The sequence below is a fragment of the Vipera ursinii genome (assembly GCF_947247035.1).
Source record: "Vipera ursinii genome assembly, chromosome: 1".
Taxonomy (NCBI): domain Eukaryota; kingdom Metazoa; phylum Chordata; class Lepidosauria; order Squamata; family Viperidae; genus Vipera; species Vipera ursinii.
This window is the reverse complement of record NC_139512.1, coordinates 173176473-173201719: the sequence shown is the minus strand read 5'-3', so window position 1 is coordinate 173201719 and position 25247 is coordinate 173176473. Positions and strand designations below refer to the sequence as shown.

Below are 25247 nucleotides of genomic sequence, written 5' to 3'. Positions count from 1 at the left end.
ACAAGCAAAGTCAATGGGGAAGCCAGATTCACTACCATGTTACTAAATTATCAACTTCAATAATTCACTTAACAACGGTGGCAAGACAGGTCATAAAGTGGGGCAAATTACTTAACAAATGTCTCACTTAACAACAGAAAATTTGGCCTCAATTGTTGTTGTAAAGGTAGTAAAAGACTGTAAAAGACTCATCCCCTCTCAAAAGAGCTGTAGCCCATTCCAAAAAACAGTTGCCGATATCACTTGTAATTAGAAACGGTATTGGTGCTCAAATATTAATAATCATGATTATTACTTTTTTTAATTTCATAGCATTTTTTTCTACGTGTTGAGAACTTTTGGGTGCAACCTCCCAATCTTTATTCCAGCCTGGTAAGGAGATAGAAACATTATCATTCCTCTGCAAAGAGATGAAAACTGAGAAGTCAAAGAGGCAGGCCTGGTGGAGTCAATCAGGCATAAAAGAAAGTTTGAACGAGAGCCACCTGCTGCTATTGCTGCAGACGTATGACTGTTACCTTACCCCGGTTTAATGGCTCATTTCAATTCCTAGGAAGAACCCTTTGAAAGATGTAACCTGTAGAGAAAAACAGCATGGGGATTTGTGGAATTAATAGGCAGCACATTTCCTCTCCTTGTTCCTTTTCCACAATCCCATTTTATTTTGGGCAAGGTGAAAGTGTCATGGTAGCTTATGTAAATGCACTGGTGTGGATGATAGTTAATGCCTGGGAAATAGACTCATTGTATGACAAGGAGATGGAAACAGGGAAGTTATAGAGGAGACCTTGGAACTGCTAAAGAGATAACTATAGTCTAAGCCAGGGGTGTCAAACTCGCAACATCATGTGACGTGTCACGACATATCACGACTTTTTTGCCATTGCTGGCAATGGGATGGGCGTGGTTTCGCTATGATGCATCCAGCCCTCTGGCTGGCAGTTTGACACCCATGATCTAAGCTAGCAGGTGCTCTGTAGAATAGGAATTTAAAGCACTTGCCTTCTCCTTTATCAAAAACCCAACATTAATTAGGCATAATGCTGTTTTCTCTCTTTGGGGTAAAATACCAAATAGCAATAAATAGCCTAGTGAAGGCATGCCCAGGAAAAAATGCAGACAGGAAGAGTTATCTAAGTGTGAGCAGAAATGCTTGTCACTTGGAACACACACAAAAAAATTAAACATATTCACGATGAACCTTTAGAAGTAAGTCACTTTGAAAGCTGAGATTAATTGGCACAAAAGAATCTGAAGCAGTCAGAGTGAGAGATCTTTCGTTGCAAAATAGGTGGATGGTTGCCTTTAGGACAAGTAGATGAATGTTCAAAATATTAGCTTGCCATCAGAGGTTGGGGTGCTTCGTCCCTGGAGGTTTTTAAGAAGAGACTGGACAGTCACTTGTATGAAATAATATAGGGTCTCCTACTTTAGCAGGGAAAGGGACACGTTGGCTCAGTGGGTTAGGACGCTGAGCTTGTTGATCAGAAGGTCGGCAGTTTGGCGGGTCGAATCCCGAGTGCCGCGTAGCAGAGTGAGCGCCTGTTACTCGTCCCAGCTTCTGCCAACCTAGCAGTTCGAAAGCACGTAAAAATGCAAGTAGAAAAATAGGGACCACTACGGTGGGAAGGTAACAGCGTTCCGTGCGCCTTTGGCGTCTAGTCATGCTGGCCACATGAACACGGAGACGTCCTCGGACAAGCGCTGGCTCTTCGGCTTTGAAACGGAGATGAGCACCGGCCCCTAGAGTCGGAAACGACTAGCACGCATGTGCGGGGGAACCTTTACCTTTACCTTTACTTTAGCAGGGGGTTGGACTAGAAGACCTCCAAGGTCCCTTCCAGCTCTATTCTGATTGAAATGAAACAAGGCCTTTAGAAATGGAGGGCTGAATGCAGCCAGCAACTTGTTTGCATGTATCTTTCGGTTCTCTGGAGCTGTTCTTGTTCTTCGGATCACAGATAGGAATAGTTTTAGCATGTATGTCTCAAAAGTGCTTTTTTCAAAAGGCAACTGGACTTTTTTTCACTGAGGAAGAAGAAGACATTTTGCTTCTCATCCAAGAAGCTTCATTGGTTCCATCAGGATGGTGGGGACGATGGAAGGATTAGTTCTCACAGGATTGCGGGGGGAGGGGCAGGTTGGAAGGATCATATTTTAGCATATATGACATCATAGGTGCCCAGTATGGCAGAAGAGGGTGGTAGTGAAGAATTGGAATGGCATGCAGAAAGGACTATTTGCATGTCTTTGTACTGTGGTCTCCGATGGCTTTTATTTATTTATTTATTTATTAATGGGATTTATATCCTGCCCTATCTCCCGAAGGACTCAGGGCGGCTAACAACAATAACATATAATAAGTACAGAGATTAAGATAAAATTAAAATTAAAGTTATCTTTGCAATAAATTAAAATTAAAAATTAAAATAAATTAAAAATTGTAAATATAATTAAAATGCCTGTCAGTCCAGGTCAGCCAGGTGGAAAAGGAGTGTTTTGAGGCCGCGGCGAAAGGACTGGAGATCTTGGGCCATCCGAAGCTCAGGGGGGAGCTGATTCCATAGGATTGGCGCTCCCACAGAGAAGGCTTTCCAATGAAATGTCAACAACCAATTGATTCTTCCTTTCCTGAGTATAAGGCTGTTCCTAACATGTGCTTTAAGAACCTGTTCTTTCATTTGCACAACATGGGGGATGAAAGTGCCTCTTGATATAGTAGTTGCTTATGTTGGTTACTTACATAACTATGAGAGCAATTTGCATAATTTTTCCCTTCTTTATATCGGGCCTGTCCAACGTGTATCCCACTCATCCAAATTCATCTCTGATGGCCACATTATACCTTCTACGAATAATCTGACCTTTTGCTTTTATCTTTATTCTGCTAAGATCTGAAGTTCTATTCTTATTTATGAAGAGTTTTGCAAGTGGGCATAAGCTCTTGTTACAGAATGGATTAAATGTTCACCATCAATAATTCATAGGTAGTGACTTTTGTTTGAATTGATGGATCAGTTATGCTATCACCTAATACCATCATACTACTGCGTCTCTATTTTATAGTAAGCCTTCACATATTTTCCTGAGTTAATTTGGCTTTATTATAATATGGAGCTTTCATTTGTTGTGTTTCATTGCTATATTCTTCTAGTACAATTTGCTATTATATCAGCTTTGAAACAGACAATAATTGCAGTTTGCGTAATGGTAAGCAATGTCTTTTATGAAAACTAAATACAGGTATTCCACCTGGCTTACCTGTGAGATCAGACCTGATTTGTGCTTAGATAGGAAAAGATCCTAGGGATCTTTATGGGGTATGAAGAAGGAAAAAAAACAAGAGGAAAAATCATGGGATTCCCTGTAAAGATTTAAGCTTGTGTCATGGTGATTGAAAAAGAAAGCGTCATTCTCTTCTTAATGTGCTATTCCAGTCATCAGCTGAACCTCTGTTTCAATTTCATAAGTCTGGTTTCCACTGAGACAAATAAACCTTTCAAACATCCTTGTTTTATCCACCCCAAGAAATGGCTGAATTAGAAAACCACCTAAATATAAATGCATAGCCATTAATGAACTTTGGCATGGTTTCACTGGTAGCCAATAATATGTTGGTTGCATACTGCTGCTCCAGTACTGGAAATGGAAATAATTATATCTTTTCATCACTAAATTCATTCACTTCTTTCAAGAAAACCATAATTAAGAAGGAAATTGTACTGATATTCATTTTTTTTGAAAGTTATTTTCTTCTTTGATGAATGAGGTACCCTGTGTTCCACTAGAATTCCAAACATTTGAACCTGGACTACTTATTTTTGTTGTAATATAGAAAAACACAGGAGGTTACTTGGTCCTGTGACTAATTTGATGCATTCAGGAAACCAACAAGCAGTTCCATTTCCTCATTCTGCGAATGGGAGCCTAAGTGAAAATGGTTGTGATCACACTTCATATTGAAGCATAATGCTTTTTATTTTATTTTGGCCTAGTGTGATGCATTAGCCAATGTGATTTTTAAACCATTGAATTAATGTAAAAAAATCTGACTCCATGGTTTTGTGTCTTGAGCCATGACTGAATCGAACTTTAAATTAATGTCATGTGTGGACTGAGCTAGTGACTTGCTTACGGCCTGCCTTTCCAAGAAAAACCATAACTCCATGTCAGAGGCAGTATCCATACTTTGCCTTCAGAAAAGTCCTAAATCCTATCCATTATTTGCCATTCAGAAGATCAGGGAGCAGGTTTTGATAAAAATCCAGAGTCAGGAGTCCATGCAGCCTTCTACATTTCCTTTCAGGCTTAAAACAAGCAGCATTACACTCATTTTCTTGATTAAAATATGTATCGGTAAGCTTTAGCATAAAATTTAGGTCTGCTTTAGGTTATAATGGTTCAAGTCTACAACTCAGCATTGCACTGTAAGGTTGTTTATAATATTCATTGTCTAGTATGCTTCTTATGAATATGGCACTTGGGCAAACCTGACAGGTTGTTAATCACACAGCATGTTCTTGAGTGCATGATTTTTCTCTTTGAGTAGCCAGTGTAGGGCTTCTGTGTGCAGTTGCAACCACATTATTCAGCATGTGTATGTACATTTTTAAGCTCCTATTGTGGGTCTTAATCATTCTTGTCCTATGCTTACAACCTGATTGGGGAAAAGGCTGCAGCTGGAGAACATTTGGTGCCTTTCTTCCTGTGCAAAATAACAAATGCAGGGTTTTCTGGGACAAAATAGGAATATAGCATTTAATCCTTTTTGGGATTGGATTCCTTTACATGTTATTTCTAAGTGAACAATCCTGCACACCTGGACAAACTAAATGTGAAATACCCGATCCTTGGTATTTTTTGATTTGCATAAAGACAGATAGCTTATTTTGAGATATGTTGTTAAATTGTACACATATTTTGTTACTTGAGAAACACAACTGTTTGCACATATATTTGAGTCTCTTTAAAATTTCCTTCTGACCCTTTCTTTCCATGTGCATATGGCAAATTCACTCCATATGTTTTCAGAGATGGTATAGATTATGCTGTGTGAGCTCACTACAAAAATTACATCTTGAAAAGTTTTAATGAAAACTCAGTTTTATATTGCTGTGTTCAGTCTGGTTACTTTTTATAAAAAAGAAATGTTTGAATCCAAAATACGTTCTGCGGGGTGCTGATTTATTGACCATCTGTATCCGCATATAACATGAATGATTGCATTATTATGATAGACTTTGATAATGATGACAATGACTGCTATTGCTATATTTGACATATACAATATTTTATTCCAGTATTTTCAAGATTTGCATCCTAAAAGGCATTTTTATAGGTAAAAGACAGAGGTAATTATTAGGAAATAATGTGACTTTACTAATATAACTATAAATAGAGATCAGTTTGGAGAGGAATAGTCTGAAATTAAAAGATTGTCAAAGACGCTTTGCTTATATTTAATTTTTCAGCCAATGCAGCTTCTTATATTTGCAATGCTGTCCATCAAAGAAAAAGTATTGTTTTGTTTACCAATGTTTTGCTGGAGTAAATCTGGTATTAACAAAAGAAATTGAAATAATTCTTTATATTGTACTGTACCTTTTTCTACATGTTAAGAATCACATCTCCCTACAATTACCGTATATACTTGAGTATAAGCCGAATTTTTCAGCCCACTTTTTGGGCTGAAAAATCCACTTCGGCTTATACTCCAGTGAACAAAAAAAAATAACTTCCACCCCCCAGTTTGAAGAGCTGCTGCTTTCATCAAACATGGACGAAGGCAGCAGCTCTCCAAACGGGCTGTGGTGGTTTGGAGAGCTGCGCGCGCAGCTCCGCCGCCACCTCTGCAAGCCTCCGCTGAGAGAATGGGGCAGTGGAAGCTTGCCACCCATTTTCTCGGCGAAGACTTCTTTCGGGGGATGCAGCCTCTGTCACCCCCTTCTCTCAGCTGGGCAGCTGAGAGAAAGGGGCGGCAGAGGCTGCATCCCCCGAAAGAAGTCTTCGCCGAGAAAATCTCAGCACCCATTTTCTCGGCGAAGACTTCTTTCGGGGGATCCAGCCTCTGCTGCCCCCTTCTCTCAACTGCCCTGGCAGAGAAAGGGGCGGCAGAGGCTGCATCCCCCGAAAGAAGTCTTCGCCGAGAAAATGGGCGCTGAGACGCCTCATTCTCTCGCTCAGCAGAGACTTCTTTCGCGAGATCCAGCCTCTGCTGTGCTGCACCGAGAGAACAGCAAGCCGCCCCATTCTCTCGGCGGAGCACTCCACCGCCCCATTCTCTCGGCGGCTTGCCACCCCGTTATCTCAGCAGAGACGTCTTTCGGGGGATCCAGCCTCCAGCTGCTGCATTTCCCAGCCTCAGCTTATACTCGAGTGAATAACTTTTTCCAGTTTTGGGGGGGTAAAATTAGGGGTCTCGGCTTATCCTCGAGTCGGCTTATACTCAAGTATATACGGTAATTATCTTTGTAACTGGGTAATTTTTCTGATTTCTACAAAAGTATGGTTTTGCTGTAGACATTATGGTTAAGATACCTGGCTAGAAACCAGGAGACTGTGAATTCTAGTCCCACCTCAGTCATGATAGCTGGCCGGAAGACATTGGGCCAATTACTTTCTCTCAGCCCACAACATCAAGCTTGGGAAATAAGCTGCTCAGTCAATTCCTGTTGCAACCAATACATCAGTATTCCAGTTGATTCAAAAAGCAGACTCTGCACTTGCAAGAAAAATGCTGGGAAGGATTAGGATCTGGTTTTGTGAGAATCAGGCAAATCACTCAAAATCTTGGATAAAGTTTGTAAAATTGATCATGAAGATTATAAATAGATTCATGGTTTGACGTCGCGGCGTAATGGACACAGGAAGACAGGGTTCTGCATTCTACCCTAAAAAGGGTCGAAAGTCATCCCGGAGAGACGAAGGAGGGGACCCTCGTTGATTGCGGGAGGGCGGCGGCCCTTCCATTTGATCCAAGGAAGCCCTCCAAACCGGCGGGCTTGTGGCCAGTCAACCAAAGAAAATAGGCACCAATGAGCAACTTTCAAGCAACGTGGATGAAACTGGGTGAGACCCTAGCCTCTCTTTATGACTTTAAGACTTTTTCCTAGAAAAAAACACCCAAAGCAAAGAATCCTCCCCAAGGAGAGAAGGATGGAGAATTTCCACCCCATTCCATCAGGAAAAGAAAAGTGGCAAATTAATTGCTTGGGGGAAAACAGAAAATTAGAAGATTAATTTGGAATATGTGTGTGTGTGTGTGTGTGTGTGAAGAATTTGTCAACACACACACACATACACACACACACACACACACACACACACACACACACACACACACACATATATATATATATATATATATATATATATATATATATATATATATATATATATATATATGTTAAGTGTTTGTTAAGTATTTAGAATACCTTGCTAGGCCCCAAACACGGGGCAAATTTTACTTCCTGTTTCAGCCTAACCCAAGGCCATCCACAGGCAGTAGTCACAGCAGTGACAGCTCATATTTGTGTAAATTTTTTGGATTGCTAACAAAGAACTAACCACCCAGGATGTTGCAGCCCAGAACTCAGGATATCACTACACTAGAGCTCAGGATGTCATCACACAGCCCATCACCTAAGTCATTACAACACAAAAGACTAATGGGCACACAGCCAACACCTTAGCCACACAGGATGTTACAAAACATCCGACTAAGCTGCAAACAATAACTCCATCATCCAATCAGGATGTAACAACACAGCCAACCAACCCACTTACAGCAACAAAGCCAGCACCACACACAACCCCACCAATATTTATAGAGAGACGGTAGCTCCGATCACACTTTGCTCACACAAGCACGAAGCCGAAGACACCAGCCTGAAGATGATGAGTGGGACCTCATCAAAACGTCACCAAGACACCCTCAATCTTACACAGGAAAAGACAAAAAGAGACTTGAAAGCTTGTAATATAATTTGGACTTAAAAAGCTGGAAGAAGGCGTCAACAACATCTAGTGGCGAACCACAGCACTACAATTTATTATGTTTAAGGGAAACTTGGTTTGAAGCCCAGACCTAGATAAGACTTTGGTTGTCCTTGGAAACTTTCACTTTTCTAAACTGCAGTTGGGAAAAGGGGAAAAAACATCTTGGGCTGCTTATCTGTGTGACAGACACAATAAACTATTTTGAAACTGGCCTGCCTGGACCATGAATGTAAATACTAACTGACTTTTAGAGCTGTGTCGTGGAACTATTTACCTGTAGAAGAAACATGCATTATGGATTGAGATGATGGAATACTTTGGATTATAAACCTTTGACTGATGAACAACTTTTAATGACTTTTTTCTCTCTGATCAGAAAGGACATGTTTCTCATTGGACAGAAAAACTTGAATTTTGCTTATATTTGCTTAGGAGAGGCTTAAGGATGGTCTACTAGGCTGGCTGGATAATTTGGGGCTCAAATGACAATTGACTGGAACTCTTTAAATCCCTAAATAGATTGGACTATAGAGACCACATATAAAAACAAAATGGATTTTCCATACTCAGCTTTAAATGGTAAAAAACCATCTCTAATACTTAACTCCAAAGTCCCAGCTTGAAATATCAACAAGAAAATGTTGATGAAGCTCAGAAGGAAATTCTTTCTATGTTAAAATTAACACAAGAGACAATTGCTTTAGCTCATGATGAGACTAAAAATAACACAAAGAAGATAAAAAAACAAATTTTCTAATCTAAATCCAAAATTCAGAAAATGACTATAAAGAAGAAACTAGTAACCCAGAAAAATAGAAGAAAAATTAGAGGAAGCGGATTCAAAGATGTAGGACCTAAAGGAAGGAATTAACAAACAGACTCAGACAAACTAAGAACTAGAAGACATAGCAATAATATTGGAAACCGAAAAGACATCTTACCTGTTGAAATCTCAGAACACTTTTGAGGATAAGGAAGAAGAGCTGATCGAATGGAAGATAAAGCTGTTAGGAGAATTGTGGGAAATTGGAGAAGGAGGGAGGCTGCTTAATGAATATCAATGGGTTGAGCGTTCTCCCAAAAATACCTTAACCAAATTGTCTTACTTATTCCAAACAATATACATAAAAATAGAGAAAGAACTACTTGATGATTCAAAGGCATTGACTTGGAAAGTTAGTTGGCAAAGGAAGAAAGCTAGAGTAAGATTGAAGAAAATAGAGGTCCTGACCCATTAGATGGGATATTATATTATTAAAGAGATATTTGAATATGGCTAAGAGAATAGATAATTGTTAGAAATAAAAGTGTTATTAGAACTAAAAAGATTTATAACTAGAATTTTACATTTTGGTATGAGAACGGAAATATGAAAATGGTAAGAGGGTTTGAACAAGGGAAGCCTTTGGTTGCCCAAATATAATTTATAATGAGAAAATTATAAGCGATAGAGACACTTTTAACACTGATGGGAAATCAATTTTTTAAAAAATCGGGAAAAACAGGATATCGATTGAACAAATAGATAGTGCAAATGCAATTGAGATATGTTTTGGTTAGAAAAGATATTTTAAATTGACACTACTGATATTATATATAATATTAGAAAAATGTAACAAAGATGCTGATATTCAATTATATATGTATTGACAGCAATAAGAATTGTATTTGCCCAGTATGGAAAATGTATAACACCAGAAGAAGAGAGGAAGCACTGGATGGTGTAGTATTGTACCTAGATTGAGGAAGTTAATATGTACCACTGAATTACTGATGGACCCAGACAACATGTTGTTTATTAAGTACTTATGATTGTAAATCTAGAAAATTAACAACATATTTATATAAAAAAGAGTATAAGTAAAGCAGTATAATTGAAGAATGACAACAGAATGACAGTTTGGTTAAAAAACAGTTTGATTTTTTCTTATATCTTTTCATCAGTTTTTTCAGTAAATCTAAAGAAAACACTTATAAACCAGTTGCTGTTATTGTTTTTACTAAAGGAACTGTAACAATTTCTCATTTTTTGTGAAAGGACTTGTTTTATTTAGCGCTTTGTGTTTTCATCCAAAGAAATTCCCATAGATTCTGAAACATGACTAAAAGCATATTTTTAGGTCACATTAAAAAAAGGATACTATAGAATCAATGGGTTAAACTGGCTGTGGGCTTCTTAAATTGTTTAAGCATTTTTAAATGTATACAGGATTCTATGTGAAAGCATTTTATTTTTTACAATTTGAACTGCTTTATATATAAATAACATAAATGGGCAAACCAAAAAAAGGAAGCTCTGGCTTTTAATTTTCATTGCCATCGTTAAAAATAAGAAAGAGTTGGGTGACTTATTTAATTTATGTCATTGTGGATTTTGGAAAAAATCTCAGGTGATTGTTAATCCAGCATTTTTGGAAGGCAACTGAAATAGCATTTAACTCCCTAGAAGGTTGGCACACTGAAATCTTGCAGAATTTCACCCCTCTAGTTAAATATGTGGAAGGAAGGCAGAATATGAATTAAATAAATAAGCTATGGAAGATTGCTACTTTTGGTCATTCAGTCTTAGGGCCACCAAATCTGGTTTGCAAAAATCTGGATATCTGCTAGATGGCAAAGAGATTCAAAACAAAGTCCAGCCTTTTGCTGCTCCCTAGTGGTTGTCAGAATAGGAAAGCGTAATTTGTCATTACGTTTTGTGTAATCAGCCTTTTTTGGGGCAAAGTGAGATAGCCCAGGGGTAGGCAACCTTGGCTCTTTTATGACTCATGGACTTCAACTCCCAGAATTCCTGAGCCAGCCATGCTGAGGGAAAAGGGAGTTTCCACGCTGAGTCATGCTGGCTCAGGAATTCTGGGAGTTGAAGTCCACGAGTCATAAAAGAGCCAAGGTTGCCTACCCCTGAGATAGCCCCTTGGAGTATAGGTGCTGGTCCATGGAGAGCGGTAGGAAAGTGCTTAAGAAAAGCTATGTATCTGGAATTGCATCCATTAAACTGGGCTGTGGTTCTGAATGGGTGGAGGAGAGTGCAATGCTGTTGGCAGGATTGAAATGGTGTCCTAGCAGGCACTGAAAGAAGGACATTTTGAACCCTCAGGCCCTAAAGTGTTCTGCTCTATTCTTAGACCTCTGGGGACATCATCATCTCAAGGTTCTTTCTTCTCCAGAATGTCACTAGGGCCAAGTCATGGAGGGCAGCTATCTCAAGTTAGATGGAAGAAAGTCTGCTGTTTATGGGCAGCTCCCCTCAAGCATTGAGAAGGGAGTTAAAAAATCCTGAGTTGGTTCAGTTTTATGCACTTTGTGAGCAGTACTGGATGTTTTAGGAAGTCGAGTCCTGAGTTTGATGAAAGTTGTGAATCTCTCAGCTTCATTCCATTTCCTGCCTAAATGCAGCATGCTTAAAAAGTTAGCAAAATTTTTTACACTCTCTGAAATTGCTACCATTTGGAGATATAATGTCAAACTACAGTTTCTTTCTTTCTTTCTTTCTTTCTTTCTTTCTTTCTTTCTTTCTTTCTTTCTTTCTTTCTTTCTTTCTTTCTTTCTTTCCCTCCTTCCCTTTCCTCATGCCTTTAAAACATGGGTTGTACTTTTATATTGCCACACATGGTTCTAGTGTAAAACAAAAATATTCAGCCTGTGGCTTTGAGAGAAAACCTCATTGCATTAATTTCCTGTTATCACCAAACGAAGCAGAGAAGACAGCGAAGCTTTAGATTTCCGGAGCTTAAATGTTCTGAAGGAGCTTGTGTAGAATACCTCTGCCTGAGGCTCTTTTTTTTTAAAAAAAAAAGTTTCCTGCTTGCTACTCAATGTAGCAAACCAAATTTAAAACGGCAGTAGCAGGGGGAATTAAAGGAACTAAAGAGGCAGTGAAATCAGTGGGTGCTGAATTTTTTTAAGGGAGATGTCTGTAGCTAAGGAGAAGTTGCTCTATTTGTCTGAAAACACTTTAGCACTTGGCAGCGAGTCTAGATTTTAAGGGGTTAGATTAATAGACATTTCCTGATTACATACATCCATTTTGCTGGCATTCATGTCCTTGGCTTAAAGGAAAACACAGCCAACAGTAGGGAAGATCAGAGTGCAGTTGAATATACTTTACCTGAAACTGGAGATACTGGTGATAGTGCCAGCAATGTGAAAATTTGAGTAGGGAAAATAAAGTGTTAGGAGGATGGAGGTGGTGAAAGTTAAACAAGCCACTGCTGGTAATGTCCCTAGCTTTAAACATGGCATATCCCCTAGCTAGCCTTAAACATGGCATATCCAATGGCTTGTTTGCCCTTTTCTAAGGAGAGGTAGGAACAGAAGGTAGGATAGAAGATTGGAAAGTGCATGGGAAGGCAACCTGCTTTGATGCTCAAAAACACCAGTAATAATAATAATAATAATAATAATAATAATAATAATAATAATAATAATAATTATTTATTTATATACCGCCCTTCTCCTGAAGGACTCAGGGTGGTGAACAGGACAAACATATAAAAATACAAAAATACAAAAGTTAAAAAAGAATTAAACACAATGCCCAAGCTAAAACAATAAATACATATATTAAAACAACAGTAAAATCCCAACCCATCCCCCATCAGGCCAGGCCGGCTTGTTCGAATAAGTGAGTCTTCAGATTGCGTCGGAAGGAGTGAAGGTCGGGCGCCATCCGGAGCTCGACCAGCAACCGATTCCATAAATCGGTTGAGGACATATAAATGGAAGTAGGGAAAGGAAGGCGTTAAGGAGATTAGAGGTGGGTGGGTTGTTGCCACCAATATCTTTGGTTTCAGATGCAACATATCAAGCTAGCCCATTCACTTTTCTAAGTGAGTTGGACAGAACCTGGAACAAAAAAACTGTTCCAAGTTCCAGTTCTGCCCAACCAAAGACCACCTAGAATGCTTCAGCAGAACTTTTGAGACACAGTGGGTCTGCTTTTACATGAAACAAAGCATGCTTCCCAATTCATGGACAGCTTTAATTGCCACCTCTCTTATTCCTTATATCGGAATTCTGCCAAACATCTTTCTAGGCAGTGGCGTAGCGTGGGTTGTCAGCACCCGGGGCAAGGCAAGTAATTTGCGCCCCGATAGTCCCTCGCTCTCTCTCTGCACTGCACCGCACGCCTGGCACCCCCCCCTCCACAGTGGGCGGCGACCCGGCAGCTCGGATCGGATTCGCACAGCCAGCACTTCAGTGAGAGAGAGTGAGCCAGGCAGGGGCAGAGAGCTGCGAGTGCGAGCGCGCCCCCCCAGATGTTGCGCCTGGTGCGGCCAGCCCCCCCTGCACCCCCCACGCTACGCCACTGTTTCTAGGTAAACTTAACACATGAATGCCCTATAGTTTTGCATATACTGTTGCTACATTTCCATTTTTATAAGGGAACAATAATGGCCTTCTTTCAATCATCAGGAACAGACCTTGTAAACATATTGAACAAGCTGCCCAACCTTTTATACAGTAGGTACACTACTTATATATATTTTAACATTTCTCCAATCTGTGCCTGTAATCTTACTGTTTTTGATCTATTATTAGCATTTCCATGCTGATCTCTGAAGTACTCCTTCCAGAATTCTCTCAATTCAGTCTCATCCCAAGTTTCCTCATCACCTCTGTTATTAATTTCAGTCACTCTGCTGGAGGCACCTTGTTTAGCCTTTTCACTCATTTCCTAAATAATTTTAATCTCCCTATTCCTAGGCTCCTATTTCAATATAGGAGGAGGTAACGCTGGATATGTTGAAAGGGAATTTCAGTCTTTTCCTCCAGTCTAGCAGTCTCCATTGAAGAAAGCACATTCTATCAAAATTCCATTAAAAAAATCAACTAAAGAACTCCTGGATAATGGAGGCTTCTTCATTTCTTCTTCTTGCAATAATAACATAATATTGGCAAGTAGATTTCAGGAGAGAAAAACAGGAGTCTGTAGCAGGACAGAGGAGCAAGGAATTCCTCTGAACCAATGCTGCATTTCCTACCAGTTACAGCCAGTGCATTGGAAAAAGATACTGGACACTGAACTTTGAATAATTTATTGCCTTAATAAATTAATTAGTCCGAGATAAAGTCAGTGGTGGTTTGCAAATATTTATTAATAAAATGTGTTTCCAGCAGGCATCCCAGGACCAGGGAAACCAAATTGAGTGTAAGAGTTATCTGTCGATTTTTAAATTAGTAGAAAACTGTGGAATTTATTTTTTCCATATAATTTTTATTAAAGGTATTTTTAAAAGAAGATAAAAACTAATATAAAGTAAAAAAAATTAAAGTAATCAAAGAGGAAGCTAAAAGTGCAAGAAAGGAAAGAAAAAAGTAAAAACTAAAATAGAAAAGAAAGAAAAAAGACACAGAGAAGTAGCTTTTGATCTTCTTTACATCAGTTATAAGTACAATTGTAAATTTACCTCCAACTTTGTGATTACAGTATAACTCTTCTTTCTATAATTTATCCTGTCTAACCATTAAAACCATAAATCATAAATTCATTTTTTTTCTATTTTACCCCAAAAGTCTCTAGGGGGTTTCCTGTCAGCAATAAAGATAACTATTGTCTTTGATCAAAGAAGTCAGTTTAGCGATCTCAGCAAAATCCATGATATTCATTGTAAGTACTGAATCTGTCCATCTTTGGGCATATAATAATCACACTGCAGTTATCATGTAAAAAAATCTTTAACTTTTTTCCTACTATTTATCCATCAATATGGATATAGATTTCCTATAAGAAAAACCTCTGGCCTCAATTTCATGTTAATCTTTAAAATCCTCTGAATCAGCATATGTATATTAATCTGGAATTTTCTAGCTTTTTTGTACATCCACTAAACATGATAAAATGTTCCTTCTTGTGTCCACATTTCCAATGTAAATGTGAAGTACCTTTATACATTCTTGATAATATTTTCCTATGTATACTATAACCAAATTTGTTTTAGCTCAGTGTATCATACATCCTTTTACGGTACTTGTTTTTCAGTTTCAAATTTCAGTAAAAGTTCATACATTTTAGCAATTACATGTTCATTGTAATCTATTAGTATCTATTCTATCCTAGTGTGGAATTTATTGACCCAACTGCCAATCTCTGTCCTACCTTTATCATCCCTGATCTGTTTCATTGCTAAAAGGTGATGTTTTGAAAATGTGTGTACATCACATGATAAGCAAGGTGGTTGACTGAATCCTCTGTCTTTGTAGCCTCTATATACTGTTTATGAATAGTTGGTTATAAAAACATCCACCAGTCACAGCTTTGCTGGAGAAATGGTTGCCGGGCCATGGGTCTCAACAAATTCTTCCACCTCCTTGATGGAAAGCCAGGAGGGGGAGCAAAGGGTGCTTTGATTTACCTCCTTCACACATTGTACAAACAAAGTTCTCATGTGAAAGAGTTCTCTCTTCCCCCAGAGAAGTGGAGAAAGAACAAAGAAGAAAATTCGAATCACCCTCCCAAGTGATCTTCCTTCTGGACCCATGAAAGGGCTGAACAGAGTCAGTGGTGGGATTCAGCCAGTTCACACCACTTTGGCAGAACCGGTAGCTAATTTTTTGTTGCCCAGGTCCAGAATGGACATCCGGAAGTGGCATCCACACAGAGAACCAGTTGTTCACATATTTGAATCCCACCACTGCCTTATCTGAATCAAAGGAGCCCCAGTGTAGCTTAGTGGCTTGCTCTAGGAGGGACAGTCAGTTGGGTAGGTTGTTCCTGTAAGGTGAGAGCTGGAAAGAGCCGCTTGAGTACCAACATGTGCACTGAAGAAGCAGGAGTGAGCTGTAACAACTGTCTCAAATTCTTGTCAAATGGCTTCATAGACACAGGAGTGAGAGAGGAATCCCATGTTTGTTCCATTTTTCCTTCAATAGAAAAATTGAAGTTTAACCAGAGGCAGTGGATCGGGAATAAACATGTCTTTCCTGGGAATTAAAGATTTTTTTAAAAAAATAAGGTTTAACTTCAGCAACAGACTATAGGACACAATGTCACTCATCCTTTACCAAATTGGTGGTGCTTCTGGGAATGCAACAGCTGAGGGCCCACCTGTGATAGATTACAAAAGAATAATTAAAAGTAATTTGTGTCTCAGTTTGTGTGTCACCACCCTGAACCGAACAAATTAGTCCTTGTGCAAGCATTTGTGATGTCTTAAATCTGTCCAACTCATGAGTAATGGAAAAGATGACAGAAACAATGTAAAGATATTTCAGAAGAAAAGATGCTGCCAGGACATGTATATGCTGTGGGGAAAGGGCCTCTGCCTGGTTAAAAAAAAGAAATTAATCTTCAGGATGGGTCTATGCAAATTATTAGCCTGTGTTTGTGTGAATGGAGAGTCTGATTATTTCTGCTGACTCTGTTACTATTCAAAATTCATCTTGGACATTCCTCATCTTAGGGTGCATCCCGAAAGACACTACTAATTAAAAGGCATTTTTCTCTCCTTTAATGTTTTGCATATGTAAGGTTAAAAGAAGTTGAGGAAACAGTGTAAGAATTATTTTATTGTTTGGACTCCCCATGAAACTTTGGAAAGGAGGCAGAGAGACCTGATCTGGGACCTTTGTTCCCCATGTTCTTGTCTTTGAATTTTTATTGGAGCTTTTTTTAAAAAATGCTCTGGCTTTTTCACCTTTATTTGTATTTTTAAGAGTAAAACATTTGTGGAATGAATAATTATGTCACTTTATTTCATAGCTCTGCATATTTAGAGTACCACAAAACTAAGGGATTTTTGGTGGGGGATATCATTCCAAAAGAAATGGTTCAGAACGGAATATGCTTTTGATATTTTTCTGTCCAGGAACAACACACATTTTTAAGTGCTTGTTGTCAAAGTCATATCGGATGCATTTGAAAATGTAAGTTATTTTGTTGTAATTTTCTAGGATAGGAAAATGGCCAGATTCCAGGGCATTACAGGAAGTGACCTCTGGTTCACCTGGAAACAGTGATCCTGAGGGCAAAGTTTAGTTATAAAAATAAAAATGGATATTAGCCATTTTGAAACCAAGTCTCTGCCCAAAAATAGTGCAGGAAGCAAAAAAAAAAACAGCAACCAAAACCTCTATTTATTTCTGTACAAGTATTCTCAATCTTTATTTTGGTCAGGAAACAGAAAAAGAGTCAGTCTTTTTGAGAAAACATGTCAAATAACATCACTTCAGATGACATCCAAAATATGGGCATATAATATTGTAACAAAATATCTATTTTAAAGCTACAGTCCCCAAGAAAAGCCATAATATCATTTAAAACTAAAACTATAATCCCAACCAAGAATCTGGAAAAAATAGAATCTGGAAATTTTTTTCATTATACAGGTAGTCCCTGAGTTACAAACACAATTGAGCCCAACATTTATGTCGCTTGAAAGTCTTGTATGTACAGTACAAGTATCCAATACTTTTATTCTGGAATGAATTTGACATAACCTTATTTGTAGAATTTGGAGAACCAAAATAATTTGTCCTTATTATTAGATTTCTTAAATAAGAGGTTGAATATGTCTGTGTTTCTAAGATTGTACCATCAGCTACATCAAGGTGCCTTTTTATTTTATTTATTTATTTTATTTTATTGTATTTATATACCGCCCTTTCCCGAAGGACTCAGGGCGGTTTACAGGGTGATTAAAAACAAAAAATACAAAAGTTAAAAAAAAATACAAAAAATTCTATGAAAGGAGGCTGTTCAAGAAAGCTCAGTTGTTTCTATGTATGCAACAGTTTGAACATTTGTTGATTGTAGAATCTCTTCAATAAATACATTTACCTCTCTTTCTACCACCACCCTCCCTCCTGTTTTTATCTCTTTAGCCACCGCTGGTCCAAGCAATTTTCAATGGCGATCCTGATGAGATACGTATATTAATCTACAAAACTGAAGATGTTAATGCTTTGGTAAGGAACTTTATACGTTTCTTTTCTAATTCTGTGGGTGTTTCATCGATAGGAGGAAAATGTCTGATGGAGGTGAGACAAGATTCATAGCAAAGCCAAGAATCTTTCAGAATAATTTTCTGTGCCTCTTACCTTTGAAGTACAATTGTGATTTGGTAAACTACCACAAATAATTCCTCCTTTTTTTGTTAACTTAATACATGCTAAGCTCATACAGGTATTCCAGTACTGAACCATGTGACCTTGTGCTTGGAAATAGAATCGAGCACATCTGCTCCCATCCTCTATGGATAGTCCCCAGGTTTTTTTTCTTACATTCTTCATGGAAATGCTTTTTTGTTTGTTTTTGCTGCTGTTTAGTATGTTGCTTTTGTAATTCACTGCAATAGCATTTTTATGGTGAGGTGGTTAGTCATCAGCTAGACCAGGGGTAGGCAACCTTGGCTCTTTTATGACTCGCGGACTTCAACTCCCAGAATTCCTGAGCCAGCATAGCTGGCTCAGGAATTCTGGGAGTTGAAGTCCGCGAGTCATAAAAGAGCCAAGGTTGCCGACCCCTGAGCTAGACAGTAAATACTGACATTTCAAAGATAGTAGCTGCTGTCTGGGACAAGGTGATGTGTTTGTTACTAAGACTACAAAATTTGCAAGGCATTTATTTAAAAGACTATGAAGGTGTGTAAAACTGCATTTTTTTGTGAGATACAACTTATAGTATACAGAAAAAAATCCAGGCAAATTGAACAAAAATACAAAGGCTTTGTGACACATTAAAAGTATCAGATCCTTAAGACATTTGTGGGACACTTTGATTGTATGCAAGATAAACACAGTTTCTGTTAATATTATTTATTCAAACTACATGGATTAATTGCCATCAAATCAGTGTTGACTCTTAGGGACCATATAGAGAGATTTTCTTTAGAGCAGACATGTCAAACTCGAGACGTCATGTAACATCATGCAATGTATCAGGACAGTTTTGCCATGGCCGGCAATGGGGTGGGCGCGGCTTCCAGATGACGCATCCAGCCTGCGGCCCGGCAATTTGACACCCCTGCTTTAAAGGATCTGTCCACAACCTGGTTCTTCAAATCTTCAAATAGCACACCCATTATCACATTTCCCCTCTCCTTCTATTAGTCTCTTTTTACATTCATCCTTAACAACTTTAAGTCCATTTCTCAGTTCCATTGGCTCCCTGTCAATGAGGTTTGGGACTTCAAAGTGATCCCTGATGTTCTTCTTGAAAGTAATGGGAGTGTGCTCAAGATTACATCATGGAAGGTGGTTGGCTTTCTTCTGTTGTTAGTTTAATTTGGAATTTTCACCTGAGCAATTTATGATCCATTCCACAATCAGCCTCTGACTGTGTTTGCTCTTATAATTGAGTACTTTCTACTTCCTTGTGCCATTAATGTAGACAATTTGATACCTCTATGTACTCTGTTTGGTAATGTCCATGTATAAAGATGTTCTGTATGGCAACATCAATAACTAGATGTCCTGAAGGCTTTAAGATAACTATGTCATAATCGCCATTAGTATTCCGAGAGATCCTTCAGAAGCATGCTGAGTACCATGCATTATGAAGGGGCCATCATCAGGCACTGATGATCACCAATCATTTTATAATTTGCATTCACATGGTCTTCTTGTAAAATATTGGTATAATAGGAACAGTTTACCATTGCTTTCTGCATTACAATATGAAATGATGCCTTACTCTTTGTCATTAAAATGATCTTCTGCCTCCAGCATCTTTCCATTTAGTTACCAACCAACGTAGGCACCTGCTTGCTTTAGATAGGTAGTTGGGATGACCATCATATCTTGGATGACTCTGCTGGGATTGTACATTCTTGACATATGCTTCTCCTCTCTCAAGATGAGGCTACATAGCAGTTCTTGGGGGGTTGGGTGTGTTTGATTCCAACAGAAAGTGTTAGAATTGACTTTCTTAAAAAGATGTACATTGATAGTTCTCTTTTAAGTTTCTTTATTCAAGAAATAGCAAATAAAACAGGTAATTGCTTGTTATTTAGATTAGCTTGCATTTAAACATCTAAGCTGTTCTCTAGTCCTGATCTGGAATAAAGCAAATGAATCCTGATGAGTTCATGCATGTTTTCTCTCACTTTAGATATTTGTAAAGCTGGGTGAATAGAAAGATTCAGGGTTTGGTTTGGCAATGATTTTTTAATGGCAATAGAACTCTTATTACACAGGTCTTCTGCAGTTAATGAAAATAAAATAATTAAACACAATATAATTTTGCTACATAGCAAATAATAAAACAGAATTTAAAAACATGGATGGATTAATAGATAAAACTTCCATCTTATATTTAAAGTATCTTTTATTCTTTGTGTGAAAATATACTAAATATACTTTTCAAACTTTAAATAATAGGATATTTGTAGATAAGCTAAAGCTCTCAGAGCATGTGTGTTTTCTGTGATCTCTCTTTTGTGGGTTCAGGTAGAGAAATAGCATATTTATGATTGTTGAATTCCTTATTCTTACTAGTAAGAACTAGGAGTAGGAACTTAGAACAAATTCTACCGGCTGTTTAACAAGTCAGTGATTCTGATTTATTTTACAGCCTAAGTTTATTTTAAAGCACAAAATAATTAACAATAATGAAAGAAGTGTGTGAAGGTTATGTAGTTACATTTATTTAACTTATGTGCAGACTATATCTTTAAAAAGCTGGGCTAGAAGAAAGAGAATTTAAATTAAAATTGCTAGGAGAAACATTAATAGTTTTGGATATTTTAATGATACCATCTTGATAGCAAGAAATGAAGAAAACTAAATTATTAATTATAATAATTATAAATTATTAAAGGTAAAAGAAGAGAGTACAAAGGTTGGTCAATTACCTGTTATTTAAAAAATCCCTAAGGTTATGCCAGGCAATGCCAATCCAATGGAAACAAGAAGAGGCGAAGTTGAAACAATGAAAAAGTGGGCTCAAAACTTCACAAGGATGGTGACTAAAGCTAGATACAGCATTTGTTTCCTTTCTTAATGTGAATATGTGTAGAAATATAGTATGATTATATGTGGGCATAAATAGGGAGTGTTTCATTATGGATTTACTTGGTTCAGGTTGTTCTTGCTAATTCAGATATGTTGATTGCTCTATTTTTTCTTCAAGGTATTTCCTCTCTATAACTCTTACTTTATGATACTGGTTGCAGTGGTGTAGCGTGGGGGGTGCAGGGGGGGCCGGCCGCACCGGGCGCAATATCTGGGGGGGCGCCCTCACACTCGCAGCTCTCTGCCCCTGCCTGGCTCACTCACTCTCTCTCACTGCAGTGCTGGCTGTGCGAATCTGATCCGAGCCGCCGGGTCGCCGCCCACTGTGGAGGGGGGGTGCCAGGCGTGCGGTGCAGAGAGAGAGCAAGGGACTATCTGGGGGAGGGACAGTGCAGCGGCCGGGTGCTTGCCCCGGGTGCTGACAACCCATGCTACCCCACTGACTGGTTGTAAACTCAGTGTTCATGCATGTGGTTTCATAGGCTAACTATCCACAGGGAATAAGGGGACTTAGAATTCCTCATACTGAATTTATACAGCACAAATATATGTGCTTGATCTAACAATGGTTTAGAGACCTGGCTGGTTCCCATTATTGTATATCTAAATTTTAGTGAAAGTTAATATTTCACGGCTATAATTAATACGGGTGGTATATAAATTAAATTAATAAATAATAAATAAATAAATAATATTAACAGGCTGCTTTTCTTATTTATTTATTCTTTGCACAATCTGAAATCCATTGTATTTTATGAGGATCTATTCAGTTATCCTGAGCCTGAGGGAATATGAAGCTGCCATGAATTGGCATATAGTATAAGGGTTTGTGGGATTTTTTTTCAATATTTTAAGATGGATGGACCAATTTTGAGATTGTGCCATTCTGTGTCCTGAATTTAGAGCAGGTAGGTTTCATGTTTTGGAGCTGTGATCCAGCCCCTAAAATTATTTTGACAGAATTCTCTTCTAATGATATATTGGCTGTGTTATTTTTATTTTATTTATTTTAATCCCATTTATATCCCGCCCTTCTCCGAAGACTCAGGGCGGCTTACAATCTAAGCACAAATCAATGTGCTTAGCAATAGCCTTCATTCTATGTATATGCCTGCTTATTAGGGCTTTCAGGGGGCCCCCAAGCGGCATTATTACAAAGTCAGCTTATTGCCCCCAACAATCTGGGTCCTCATTTTACCTACCTCGGAAGGATGGAAGGCTGAGTCAACCTTGAGCCTGGTGGGATGCGAACCTGCACTAATTGCAGGCAGCTGGTGTTACTTAAGGAGGCATTAGCCCACTGCTCCACCAAGTTTTATTAAAGTGTGCTTTTTTAAAAAATCCCATTTATATCCTGCCCTTCTCCGAAGACTCAGGGCGGCTTACAATCTAAGAAGCACAAATCAATGTGCTTAGCAATAGCCTTCATTCTATGTATATGCCTGCTTATTAGGGCTTTCGCCCCCCCCCAAGCGGCATGTTATGTTAGTAACAGTGTCAAAGTATTTTCGTGACTCTTATGCATGTATGTAGACATACTTCCCTAATTGGTAAACGCTAGCGATAGACTTATTTGATCCTGCTTGAACTATTATTTTAAAAAATGCGGTCAATAAGTTAGTGTTTTTGTTTTCCCTGCTTTCAAGAAGTGCATTCAGTTTTCTTGGCAATGTTGGAAAATTGATTATTTTCACATTATTACAGAATAATTGAAAATCCATGTAAATAATAACTTTTCACAATTTAGTGCCCGCTGGCTGGACACTATTAAATATGACACTGGGATGACTGTGGTGGATCTAAAGGAGGCGGTACGAGACAGAGGGGCATGGACAGTGTTAATCCATACAGTGGTTGAAGGGCAGACACGACTGAATGGCTGATGACAATTTAGTGCTCTCCACTTTGGATTCCAGTTCCTATAATTCCATAATGATCAATATTCTACTCCAACACATTTAGGTTTATTTAGATTAAGGAAGATATGTTTAAATGATTAAACAATACCCATATGCAGTTGTCTGTTCATTGCTTTTATGATTTTCTCAGCAAAAGTTATCTTCCTCATGTATCAGTCTGCTTTTTTAGTACTAACTTATACAACAATGCAAAATACTTTTACTGAAAAACGAAGTAAAAAAAACAAATTAATCTTGCTTCTGTATTCCACAAATATATCCTTGGCATTGTTTAATGTAGCTATTGTTTTGGGCCAATGCTTAAAACATACCATGCTTATCTTAACAAGGTGGGCTGACCTTCCTCTGTAGTCAACTTTCTTATATTCAATTATTTATTTAAACCAGAATCTTTCAAAATATTTATAAAGGAACAGATGTCTTCAATATATGAGCCCTGATATTTGTTTTTTTCTGTCCTTTGGTATAGAAATTGATAACTTCTACATATTGCAAATCAATCTCCACTTGCCATTCATTATTGAATATCTGGCCTATTTTAACTAATAGTGAAAAGGCCAAGTAGGATTATAAAAATTAATAAAAGATTATCAGGAAATGCCAGCTCTGTAGGCTACACTGGGAAGAAATGAGAAGGAAGGCAACATAAAACATTTCTATATTGTTGGCAAGAAAACACAGACATAACATCATCAAGAGTCAAGGGTAACTTGAGGAAATCTTTCACTGAAGTGTTTTAATTTTATTTGAGCATAATGCTATATCTAGGATGTCCACATATTCCTAAAATACGGTCTACAGTAAATTTGCTGCAACTTGAATGAAACTCAGAATATCTGCTTCTAGCTAATTGGTACCTTTGTAGTTTCTACTTTGATCTCTGTGATTCAAGAAAGCCCCAAATGGTAGATTTAAGGGTGGTACTTATTTTGGTATAGAAGTTCTGCAGCGATGTTTCCGGATAATTTCAGAAGGTTAGACTTAATTTTTAAAACCATATCAGTGAGATATTTTAATAATGACAGGATAAATGAAGCCTATTCTATATTAAGGCTAGGAGACACACTGAGAAATTTTGGATTTGCTTGTTTAATAGTAGCTGTTTTCTTCTAGTGCTTTCCAAACACACAAAAAACAAAACCAGGCACTAGAAGAAGGTGAGGTAGGACCCAGAGAACTGTATGGTGTAATGGACTGGAGATTGTGAGACGCCTAGTTTTCTTGTGTTTTTTTGTTTTGTTTTGCCTTTGTTTTTATTCTGGAGATTTGTGCTTTACAAGATGGGCATTTGCATAAGTCTTTTAAATAAATGAATAAGTAGTGGCATAAATCGGTAAAAGAAACAGCAGGGATTGGTTCCTTTCCCCTTGCCTTTACCTTCAGAGGAGTTGTCCTGATTGGACACAAAGCAGAAGGCAAACAGGTAGACAATAATAACATTCTGGAGAGAGGACCTACTTCAGGCTGGGGGGCATGGAGGACATATTGCCAAATAGGTGACAAAACCTGCAGAAAGCACTCATTTAGAAATTCCAGTGCAGATAAATATGATGAAACCAAATACCGGAGTGCTGATCACTCACCATGGAAATACACATGAATTGTTAGTAGTATCAGCACTATAGGGACAGGTGGTTTTAGGATTAAAGACAGGAGGGGAACTAGATAGACCTCATAGCAGTTCGTAGACCACAACACACACATAGACTAGAGACACTATTTTTATTTGGATCCAAACGTACATAACAAGTTCATTTTATGGGGTAGCTGCCTAAGTCACCATATGCCTGTTATTTGCAGAGTATAAGGCAGCTGCTTTCTTATTTTAAAAAGATAGTATTTACAAATCATTCCAATTTCTCAGTTTCTACCATCCCCAGCAACATGACATAGATATTACTTAAACATAGTGTTGTTTCCAAATTTGGCTTCCATGCAAAGAAAGCTTTGTACCATTTTGCAAAATAATACAAAAATACTCCTACGTTCTGCCCCCTGAGAATTGAAACCAGACCTGGATACAAAAAGTTCAAGTGGAATATTTCAAGAGCTTAAATCAAAAGCCTCACAGTGGAAAAAATTGTGGGACCCATATAAACTTCTACCTTACAGCTTCATCTTAAGTTCACTAAAACAAGGTACTCTATAGGCGAACATTAGTCCCACCAAACCGTTCTTGTGGCATCCAAATAGATGCTACCTGCAAGAGAGAGAATGGGCCACAAACTAAATTCTACCCATTCTGGGACTGTTACATCATTTTGGAAAAATGGAACAATAAGAATAAGGAGTCTTTTTTTAAAAAAAACAATGTGCAAGAAAGAACAACAACAAAATAAAAAATGGATGGTGCACAACACATAGACATTCTTTTTTAAA

General features: G+C 38.1%; 1 protein-coding gene across 3 annotated transcripts in view; it reads left to right on the top strand.

Annotated features, from left to right (window-relative positions):
- The window catches only part of ANKRD44 (ankyrin repeat domain 44), a 139308-nt gene that overhangs the window by 42602 nt on the left and 71459 nt on the right, over positions 1-25247 (top strand). For all 3 annotated transcript variants that reach the window (XM_083349716.1, XM_083349717.1, XM_083349715.1), the window contains exon 2: positions 17821-17904. In XM_083349716.1, coding sequence (XP_083205842.1) covers positions 17821-17904 — 84 coding nt within the window. The remainder of the gene's footprint in view (positions 1-17820; positions 17905-25247) is intronic.